The sequence below is a fragment of the Olea europaea genome, chromosome 18 (genome assembly GCF_002742605.1).
Source record: "Olea europaea var. sylvestris chromosome 18, O_europaea_v1, whole genome shotgun sequence".
NCBI lineage: Eukaryota > Viridiplantae > Streptophyta > Magnoliopsida > Lamiales > Oleaceae > Olea > Olea europaea.
This window is the reverse complement of record NC_036254.1, coordinates 8281865-8293890: the sequence shown is the minus strand read 5'-3', so window position 1 is coordinate 8293890 and position 12026 is coordinate 8281865. Positions and strand designations below refer to the sequence as shown.

General features: G+C 30.6%; 1 protein-coding gene across 1 annotated transcript; it reads left to right on the top strand.

Annotated features, from left to right (window-relative positions):
* The first annotated feature begins 7895 nt into the window (after positions 1-7895).
* On the top strand, positions 7896-12026 carry LOC111367378 (NAC domain-containing protein 37-like). The gene is made up of 4 exons (XM_022988215.1): positions 7896-7987; positions 9843-10044; positions 10401-10672; positions 11305-12026. Exons 2-4 carry the CDS (start codon positions 9891-9893, stop codon positions 11893-11895), a joined length of 1017 nt encoding a protein of 338 aa, XP_022843983.1. The 5' UTR covers positions 7896-7987; positions 9843-9890; the 3' UTR covers positions 11896-12026.

The window sequence follows — 12026 nt, the reverse complement described above, 5'->3', positions numbered from 1 at the left end:
GTGGACCTGTCTGTGGTCCTTACAAATGACATGCAAATTTGATTAGGGATTCAATCCTTATTAGCAAAATCAGTAGTGGACGATTATAGATACACTCGTTCCAAAATACAACATATTCATTAGTTCGATTTCGAAATAACACAAGCCTCCCTTTCAAACACAGGAACAAACCTGTTTGTTGTAAATAATTCATTCAAGGAGATAATCAAACACCAAGTTAGATAAATCAAATTGAAATAACAATAATCAAATCGAATAGTAAATAATGCAAGAAATGAACTCCTCTATCAACAACCACGTTTGCAACCAAAAGTGGAATAACGAGCCTCAGATTCTACGATTTAAAGTCACAAGGCAACTCCACACACGATTGGACCAAAGAACCTCACTCAAACCTCGAAGAAATTATCTAAAAGATATTTAAAGGTGAATTGGAGATCCACGTTCCGTCAGGATACTTCTTTTATTTGGTGTCTTATTTTATTTTTGGATGTCTTCTACCTAAAGCAATGTTGGGTTCCACCAACGGTTGACTGCCGCGGATTCAAAAGACCCATCTTCGATCTTTCTTTATCCTCAAATCATTACGTTGGCTCAATCCAATTTCCATGTCAAAAATGTGCAAATAGAAGATTCCAGAGGACTTTTATTTGATTTTTTTATTAAACAGTAAAGCAATTACGATTTGCCAAGACATTTATCAAATAGAAAGTAACTATAGTAACATTCGTACTTGTTTTGGATTTTAAATGATTTAACATTTTTCATTTTCTTTTCATGCACACAACGAAACTATACGTTCAAAGTATTAGACTTAGCTTGATCTCAACCACTTAGAAGTCGTTAATCAACTCACTAGTTTCTTTTTTGCCTCATTTTTAAATTCGTATTTAGTTAAATCACTTTTTAATTAGTTAAATCAATAAAATAACCAATGAAAATAATGGTCCCTCTGGACAAATTTAGTTTGGTGAGAAGATATATCTAAAATTATTTAAACAAGTAAAATTTGAATAATTATTTATGCTAATTTATAATAATTTGAATAATTATTTATGCTAATTTATAATATCAAGTTGGTTAAATATATTACTCCTATAGCGAAAGTATTTCCTATATTAAAAGAACAAATTTTATTTCTAATATACAGGCAGAGTCGAGGAAAGAGATTTCAATTGACTGTTCTCGAATTATACTAGTTAGGATCGTGTTTTTTACGTGTTTAGGTAAATTTAAATTACTTAGTTATAATATTTACTGATGCATCCCTTAAAGAAAAAAAATAAAAATGAATAAACATGTTTTCTCTTTAATAATTTGAAATTTTAAATAGGTTGTTTTTTTTTTTAAATGAAAAATCATCAAAGCTTAAGTTTGATTTGAGACCAAGGCATTTCTCTAGTGTTAAAAGTCTCCTCATGGAAGTAATGGTGAAATTGTTTTAAGCAAAAAATCCTTCCAAAAATAAAAAATAAAAAATGATAGGCGTGATTTTTAGTCCCGTCTAGATTTTTCTCTCTCTCTCTCTTTTTTTTTTTTTCTTATAAAATTGGTTAATATGTATAAGTCACGTACACAAAAGACTTGCATGAAACCTCGTCAACAAATTTGTTGAATTACATATTTTATTAGTGAAAAATTAGGGTGTACTCTGGTTATGTATTTTTATTTTTGATATCATGTATTGAAAGTTTTTTCCTCGTATTAATTTGATGTATTGATCATTAATATAATGATTAGGAGAATCAATAGAGTGAATAACATATACTTTCTTTAAGAAGGAAATCATATTTGCTAAGAGCAACTTTGGTTCAACCTAGCTGAAATAACGACTCTTATAGCATCTCCAATGCAATCGAGGATTGCTAAAAAAAATTTACTATTAAATCGTTCATAAATATAAATACATAAAAATAGGATGTAGAGAAGTAAGTAGTACTTGTGGATACATCGGAATGTGTGAACAAAATGTAGCTTCAGTGTTAGTAAACCATTTATATACATGAGTCAAATATAGATTGTTCAAGTCCAATGTAAGTTGTTATGGTCTCTATCAAGCTAATTTAATAAAGAAAAAAAAATCATACGTTGTCTGCAACTCCATCTAAATTTAGTAGCTCTGCTAGACATTTTATCTCAACAAAATTTACATTTCTTGTACATATTTATATTTCTTATGCAGATTTTGATATGATTTGTTTTTAATTAAAAAAATAAAAATAAAAACTCTTTGTAGTCTTATTGGATTATGGATAGTGATGGTAACGGGGCGGGGCAGGCTCTCTCGCCCCGCCTTAAACGGGATGGGTCGGGGCAGCTTTTTGCCCCGTTTACTGTCACATTTATTTATTTATTTATTATTATTTTTTTTTTACACATTTTCAAAATTTTGAGTTATACTATTACATTATAAAATACAAATTCAAAATTTAAAAATTCAAAACAAATAATCTCAAATTAACATAAGTATTCAAAGACACACTCGAAAAATAATATCCAAAAAAAAAAAAAATATTCATGGGGCGGGTTCGGGGCAGGGCGGCCCGTGACGGGGCTGGGAATTATGCCCTGCCCCTCCCCATCAACCCGTCGGGCTGGGGCGAGATGGGGTAAATTGCCATCTCTAGTTATAGATAGAACTCATTGAAGACTAATTTTGAAACTGAATGTCTTTTCATTTGACATCAATGAGAAGCAAAGATGAAGCTTTTCATTTTACATACCACTAAAATAGAAACTTGATATTCATTGGAGATGCTTTCAAAGTCCGTATCATCTCTTTAACGTTGGATTTCAGGACTTAATCTCAGTCATTGATTGCAAAGTATGAAAGAAGCTTAATTTGTGATGCTTAGCCCCCAGTTTGATTTAGCTTAAAGTCAAAATTTAATTTTAACAATACATTTCGTGGGGTCACAACATTTTATTAATTTTTCAATCATAAATTTTATGGACTTTTATGAAGATTTACTAAAAATTTGATTTTTAGCTAAATATTGTTATTTAACACCATTGGTGTTATAACTCTAATCTAGATGACATTAAAATGAGAGGTATTATTAAATAAATCATGTTCGGACTATTCTCGAAAGCGTATTGGATCGTTAACAAGTAATAATTGAGATGCGTTAATAGTATTGTCACACTAGAAATAAATCTTAAATTGAATTGTATCAACTTGTTATTAAATTCAAATGTAAATAATAAAAGAGACGATTTTGTTTATTTATCTAAATTATTTGCTAATTACCAAAGACAATTTTTTCATATAAAAGATGGAATGTATGTGTTGGGATTCCGAATCCACCTATTATTTCTCTATTATGTAATTTAATTTCCTTCATGCATTTTTGCCAATTAATAATTCTATTGTATTCAACTTTCTTTTTCAAAATAAGTTAAGTTAATTCTAATCACAGCCCATTATATTCATTGTTCGAATTCGAATATATACAATGCATTCAATTACACGATTATATAGGTGATAACGTATTCTATAATACAAATATTGAGGTGTTTGTACTCATGATATTATTTTTCCTAATATCTATCGCCCGTGTGTTAATCATGCACTGTTATACTTAATTGTGAAGTTCGAGGACTATAACAAACAACTAATTACACTAATGGTGTACAAATATTTAAATAATGCCACGAGCACGCATAACTAATCATTAAACAGATGAATTCTTAAACTACTTGTCTTTGAAATAAAAATAAATAAATAAATAAAGGCTTATCTTCATCCAATACAAATGAATTTAGATTAACATGTTTCTAAAGATAAAGCAACAAAAGAATGAAAAAGCATTACCTGAAATTTATAAATACAAGAAAGAGATTTCATAGTCTAATTCTTGCTCTTGATAATCAATCTTGAGCTTTGATTCTTCAAGTTATTGATATTGTTTGATTCAAATCATTCTCTTCCGATATGCAATAGAGACAATTCAAAGTGTAATGGGCATCTAACTCAAATGACTACAATTTTGAAAGAAATATCATATTTTCAGTTTGAACATTTGCTATGCGAAAAATAGATCTTGATCCGCGACTAAAAATTTGGAGCATAACTTATGCGGCTAAAAATTGATTTGTGAAAATAATTTGACTCCTAGCATTTTCCAATTTTCTTTCCCCTGTTTTTTTTTTTTTTGAATCAACTATTAAATATTCGAGCATTGGTTCCCAAACTTTGGATTTCTTTCATTCTAGCTTTTTTGGTTTCTTTCTTCTAATTTAAATTAATTCACTAAGTTTTACCTAACAAACGATTAATACATGAGATTAGCTATAATTTATCAAAAGTAATACAAAAAATTAAAATTTAATGACCTAACTTGTACAAAATATACTTGTCAAACTCCTCGAAACTTGAACATTTATTTGTCTTCAAAGAGATCTATAGCCAATCTCAATGCATAAGTATACAAAAATTACCTAATCAGTGGCCTATCAATCAAGTAATGCAATAAATTTGTTTATCACTTATTGGTAGTCTCATGATTGAAACCATTGTGTTATATTCAACTTCAAAATCACTATACAAAAATCAATTTTCACTTATCCAATGCAAATTAATGTGTATGTGTATATGAAAAATTAAGTAAAACATCATAAATTCACAAGTTGTTTCAATTTTCAACCCTTAAGGGTCAAAATTTAGTTCATCCTCTTTTATGATACACACCCCCACAAACTAGTTCTTTTAACTCTCTCTACTTTGGATAGATCTTACTAAATTGCATGTAGCATTCATTATATTTGTTAATTCCTTGTTTTCGACCTCTTAAATATTATTTAAATCACGAAAACTTGAACCTCAAGTGATTAGTCATGTATACAAGTAGCACCCAAAATAATGCATCCCATTACAAAACTCACAATTTATATTTTTTACAAGCATATTCTTATCATCCACGTCAGGATAATTATTGCAAAAATTTTTACTCCTTTGCCGGTATTGAAATCTTGCATAATTGCTAAATAGTACCTAAAAGAATGCAAAATACAAAAGATATCAGAGTGTGTTGCCAAAATTAACAAAATAAAAATAAATGAAAAAGGAAAAAAAATTGAATTCAATACTAATCAATAATTTCTGTTTAAAAACTTTACATCCCTACAATGACAAAAAAAACTTGTTCGGACAAAGAATTGTGATGAGTTAAGAGTATCGTCAAACAAAGAATAAAACTTTAATTGAATATTATCAACTTGTTATCAGATTCAAATATATGTATTGAGATTTTGAATCCACTTATTATTCCTTTATTTTCAATTCTCAATTATGTAATTTGAACTATGCTAAGTGTACATTCCATGTGTTACAGTTTGTGTACATAATGTGGAATTTCAGAAAGCTTTAAACAACAAAGTGTATTTTTTTAAAACTGTCTAATCATGTGTCGTCACATGGTATAATGTAAAAAATGATGTAAAAGAAAACATGTAACATGATTGAGGTAATTTAGTTTCTTTCATGCATTGTTTACAATTGATAATCCTATTCTATTCAACTTTCTTTCTCAAGATAAGTTAATTCTATTCCAATAATGACCTGAATTTATTTCTAGTTCAAATTTGAATTAATAGAATGCATTCAATTACACGATTATCTAGGTAATAATACATTCAAGAATACGATCATCGAGTTGATCACATACACAGTAGTATAACATCTATCACCCGAATATTAATCATATAGTGTTTTCTTTAATTGTAAACTTTTTTAACACTACAGTAAATAAAATGATGCTCAAGCATTTAAATAATGCAACGAGCATGCATAATTAGTTTATAGATAAAAGAATTCATAAACTACTTGTCTTTGAATTAAAAGATAAATAAATAAAGGTTTCATCTTTATCTAATACAAATGAATCTAACTTTAACATATTTCTAAAGATAAAATAACAAGAAGAATGGAAGAATAACACCCAAAATTTATAAATAAATAAATAAAGAGATGTCACATTCTAATTTTTGTTCTTGATTATCAACATTGAGATTTGATTCTACAAATTCTTTTTTTTTTTTTAATTAAAGAATACATGCTAGACTTGTTCTCCTCTCCAACTTATAATGAAATTGCTCCTCTAAATGTTTACCCATGTTCTTGAAACATGTACAAATTTGGTTCCAAAAGAATTCCAATCAAATAGTGAAAGTTTCCTTCATGTCACGCATGACTATATTTTTGCGCAGTTGACAATACTTTTATCCTATCTTTCTTTCTAGATATCCAATTCAGGGATTCAAAGTGCATTTGAAAGCTAATTCAAAGGGCAACAATTCATAGAGAAATATCAATTTTCCAATTCGAACGTTTGCTATGCGAAAATAGATTTCAATTTGAGGATAAAGATCTAGAGCATAACTTATGCGATTGAAAATTGATTTTTGAAAATAATTTGATTATATTTCACTCATTTGACTTCTAATTGCACCCAATTGACTCCTAGCCTTCTTCAATTGTCATTTTGGGTTTGAATCAACTATTGAATATTTACTCATTGATCTCCAAACTTTAAATTTCTTTTATTTTAGCCATTGTTGCCCTTTCCTCCAATTTCACTTCACTCACTAGTTTTACCTAAACAAATAATAAATACATGAAATTAGATTATAATATATCATAATCTAATAACCTAAATAAATGTACAAAATACACTTTTCAAGACATATGTTACAAGACTCAAAACTTTGCAACAACATATTTCATTAACTTTTATCAAAATCTACTAAAAATTTTATTTTAATCCACACCAAATGAGGCCAAAAGAAGTTGAGGAAGGACATTTTTCAATTGAGACAAATTAAAAGGCATGAAATATATGTTTTAAACTTCTTCTCAATCTTTTTAGTAAAAACCATTCACTTGAGAATGAACTATTAGATATTATAAAATTGGAACCATCCTCCCTATTCATAAATTTAATACACTTATTTGATAAATAATCGTGAAATTTAGTTTAAGTCAATCAAATGCTTAATATTTTATGACTCTTAAGTGGTTATAACAAACTCTCACATGATCTTAGTAAAGTACATATTGAGTATTGAATTGACTTAAATTAAAGGTCACAATTATTTGTCAAAAATGAGTTGGTCCCATTATAAAATAATTGTACTTTACAATATCTTCATTATCGTGGATTGCTAAAAAATCGGAAGCAAAAGAATTTAAAAGATAATCTCAAATGCAATCTGACTAGAATTTTGTCAAGTTAACATGATAAAAGAAAAATAGACATTGTTAAGAAAAACATCTAAGAGTCTGTTTGACAAAACTTTTGCTCCTTGTAAAAAAAATTCCTCAATAAATTATTCTATGTTAATTTCTTCTAAATGTTCTCCTAGTCATATAAAGTACCTTTTGAAAATTATTCAAATATATTCAAAAATAGCTTATTAGTATCATAAATAGTTTTTGACTTTTTAAAATTCTTGTAAATTAATTAGCCTTACATGTAATCTCTAATAGATATTGAGATTTATCTTTCTCCTTCATATTGCTTGATTTTTAACATAAATAGTTAATTTTTCTTTCCCTTCTTCTTGATTTTATTTTATATAAGCAATTCTTTTGGGTTATTGATTAATCATTGGAAACAAAATTTGTACTTTAATCTCTATTAAATGACATCAATGCCTTCAATTTGACGCTAATAATAAAGAGATTTCGCATAGTACTGATTTGTAAACTCTAGGCAGGATCTGCTTCACTTCTGTAGCAAGCTAGATAATGACGTCAGCCATGGGGACAACCATCAAACCCATGCGCAATTGAGTGGTCCTGGACCTATATAGTCTCTTGTCTTCCCCTTGCTCCCCTTTAATACTTATTTCTTCTCACTCCTAAACACCTTGGCGCTCTCTCTCTCTCTCTCTCTCTCTCTCTCACCTTTTCATTTTCCCGTCTTCTGCATTGGTTTTGTACTGTTACCACCAATAAACAGCCAAGAATATGAGCTAGGTGCTACAGGTGAGCCTCTGAATTATACTCATGTTTCTTCTACCTACAAACAGAAGGAAAAAATCATATACAGATTTTGATTCACTAGAGACTTGCACTTCTTGATTGCCATCTGCTGATGAAAGTGTAAACTGATGATGGAGTATCACAAAACTCTACCCCAACAGCTCTGCATTAACCTTAATTATCTTCCTTTTAAAAATAACTCTCTCTCTCTCTCTCTCTCTCTCTCTCTCTCTCTCTCTCTATGTGTGTGTATGTGTATGTGTATGAATATGTACATGCGTGTGTGAGTCCGGGTCTTGCTTCAAGATTGATCTTTAACATGCCTCATCTATTTCCCATAGTTGACGAGATAAAATCGTTTCATACGTAACGAGAACTGAACTTATTGTTCTCTGATACTCAAAAAAATCATAATTAACGTTCTCTTGCTACACCAACAGTGAGAAGCTTTTATCTTATTCACTGCAGATAGGACATCAATTTTCATCTTCTTTAATATTTCAGTTGGTCCTACCTCCACATTCAACATGTTATTTGATTCATATGGTTTATGAAGATCATGATTTTTGCAAACTGTTTATCCCCACCCCACCCCACCCCACCCCACCCAAGACGACAACATTGTAAAGCAGAGAAACTTCATATTCGATGTTTATAGCTTGTCTAATTATCGACAAAACTGATAAAGCCCTCAGCCTGCTTAATTGATGATTTCAGTGCAAAGAGAATAGGGATCCCGGGAAATATTTCCTATCATCTTCCACTTCCACACGCTTCTTTTGGCATTCAAAATGGTATACTGACTGCTAATATATTTGTGTCTATGGAAGAAAATAATCAGACTTTGCCATGTTTGTAACAGACAAGAAGACAAGAGGATCTGAATTCATCAGCCTGTAAATTCCTTTCGAAATGTTCTCTTTTTTCTTTTTCAAACATTCTCTTTCTGCAGGCTTCACTTCTTTTTGTCTCTCAACCTTTTTATTTATATATATTCAAACGCGTGCTAAATACGCATAACGTCATCCATCTTCTCCATTTGGCACTGAACTCAACATTCTTACAGCAATCAATTTTAAGAGAAAAAACCACTGAAATGTATTACAAAATTAATGTATTTTTCTTTTTCCCCATTGTTTTTTCATTTTTTGGGACCAGCAGGAGCATATGCATATAAAAATAAATTAAATTATGCTAATCAAGTGTCGTTTCCACATTAACCAACACAAGACAACATCATTACCTGTCCATTTCTATTTCTAAATACCTGGATTATGCTACTTTGCCAGAATGTAGCGATAGATAAAGTGGTGGCAAAAGATGATTAGATGGAAAAGCTGACTATGTTTTAAACATTTTAATGATAGAATGTCACGTGTCATTATATCAACTTTTTTGACAATGTAGCATGATTGCTAAATGCCCTCATTGTTTTCATAAGGAGCAATGCCTCAACATTTAGTTTTCCAATTCCTTTCTGTTTCTACTTGTAATTAATAAAACAAAACACACACAAAAAAAAAAAAAAATAAATAAATCATTATCTTTCTAAGGGGAAAAAAAAGTCTTTAAAAAATATTTCTTTATACACGCGTTCATTACCTTTCAGAGATATAATGTCAAGTGTGGCTTACCACCAAATGAGTTGATGATTATATCTGATAACACTTGTCACCTTATGTAGGGTTCATAATTGTTTTCTTATTCATTTTTTATTAACTTTTTTCTCATGGTAATCTACATTCTGGCCTGTATAAACCTTGGCTCTTTATATTGACACAAAAATACTTACGATTTAGAGATGATGAATAAAAGAAGATATATGGTTTTGACCTTATTTGGTTTGAATTTGATGCAGATCTGAGCATATATACACATAAACAGGCTTGATTTACTTCTAGACGCCATGGAGTCTTGTGTTCCACCTGGATTCCGATTTCATCCCACTGATGAAGAGCTAGTTGGATACTATCTGAGGAAGAAGGTTGCATCACAGAAGATCGATCTTGACGTTATCAGAGATATTGATCTATACAGAATCGAACCATGGGATCTTAAAGGTTTTATTATTGATGTGTTCTTGAACTGAAGCGTTTGAACACATCTGATTGCTACATTTTTTTTTTCCTATCTTAGAATATGAGAAATTATTTTCCCAAACAAGAGATCATCAGATGATGAACATAGTCAAGTAAGCTTAGCAATTATAGTCCAAAATCCAGATGCTTCGAATATAATTCTCGGTATCCTTGAATATTATAATAAATTGCCCTTTTAATAGACCTTTTTAACACTTGACGCTTTCTGAAATCTAATCTGCCGCTCCAATTTGTTGAAAACTACGAATACATACACACATAGCTGCTCTTGGTTCCATGTTTTTTATAGAGTATGATGAAGAATTTTTTATGGACAGACAAATGTCGGATCGGATATGAAGAGCAGAACGAGTGGTATTTCTTCAGCCACAAAGATAAGAAGTACCCAACTGGGACAAGGACAAACAGAGCAACCATGGCAGGTTTTTGGAAGGCTACAGGAAGAGACAAGGCAGTTTATCTCAAGACAAAGCTTATTGGTATGAGAAAAACCCTCGTATTCTACAAAGGAAGGGCTCCAAATGGCCAGAAAACTGACTGGATCATGCATGAATATAGGCTTGAATCAGAAGAAAATGGTCCTCCACAGGCAAGCTTCTTTATTCTCATTTGATAATCTGCATCTAGCTTTATCCTACATATTCTTGAACTGTGGGGCGAAACAGAAAGCCAAAACCTCTCTCTCTTTCTCTCACATACACAGAAAAATCATTTTTATATTGCATTGTTTACAAGGGAACACGGCCATTTCATCTAAAAACTGACACGAAAATTTCTTCTAAACAGTAAATCCACTTAAAGAAAAATGTTTACAATGTCATCATTTAGTAATGGTCCGTTTTCCCAACTATGAGAGGTACGTAAGACTTGTGCTACCGTTGCATGTTCCTTTAATTACATGCAGTATCTTTGAGTATATGCATGATAATTTCATTCTTAAGTCAAAAAGTCATTTTACTTTGTTCACAAATGAATGCATTCTACTCGGAATCACTTTTCTTGGGTGTGCTTTTCACTGTTTCAACTTGTCAAAATTACAATTTCATTACTCCTCCCCCGGACCCCTACATCGTCAAACTAATTAAATCTGTATTCTTATGTTTTTGTTGACTTCATATTCTTCATCATCATTATTGTTGCTCAAATCAAAACAGTTTCTCTGTTTGCAAAATATTATGCAAGTGTTTAGCCTTTGATGAACAGGTTTGTTTGATCTTACAGGAAGAAGGATGGGTGGTATGCCGAGCTTTTAAAAAGCGAATCACAGGACAAACAAAGAGCATTGAAGGGTGGGACTCAACCTACTATTATGAAGAACCAAGTGGCGGAATCTCAGTTGTGGATTCTATTGATTATATGACAAGGAAGCCCTCAAACTATTCCCAGAATTTCATGTGCAAGCAAGACATAGAAGCAAAAAATTTAAATATTGTACATTCATCAGCTGATCATCATCAATTCGTTCAACTTCCACAGCTAGAAAGTCCGTCGTTGACAATGATGAAAAAACCAAGTCTGGTGTCCATAGTATCAGAAAATTACATCAATGAAGAAGATGAAAAGGCTAGAGTTGAATGCAATTCAAAAAAGATAACTGCAGATTGGAGAGATCTTGACAAGTTTGTTGCTTCTCAGCTGAGCCACGGAGATAGATACCAAGATGATGCTGTTGCAAGCTTTGAAGCTCTTAATAATGATTCAGATTTGGGATTGATTATATTGCAAAGGGGTAGAGAAGAAGGAGACAATTTAAATCAACTTTTGAGTTCAACTTTAGATTCAGATATTGGAATTTGCTTGTATAATAAATGAAGTGACTATATAGGAAAAAGGGTTTCATCATTATAGTCATTTTCTATTTTGAGAGGGAGAGTGAGATTATATGTATACATATTTTAGTAAATGTATTGCTTGTGAATGATTAAAAGATCGAATTCCAAATC

Excerpts from the sequence above, each read along its gene's own strand:
- LOC111367378 (XM_022988215.1), top strand. The coding sequence starts at position 9,891 with ATGGAGTCTTGTGTTCCACCTGGATTCCGATTTCATCCCACTGATGAA. Across the intron at positions 10,045-10,400 it reads CGAACCATGGGATCTTAAAG|ACAAATGTCGGATCGGATAT; the intron begins GTTTTATTATTG and ends TTTTATGGACAG. Across the intron at positions 10,673-11,304 it reads AAGAAAATGGTCCTCCACAG|GAAGAAGGATGGGTGGTATG; the intron begins GCAAGCTTCTTT and ends TTGATCTTACAG.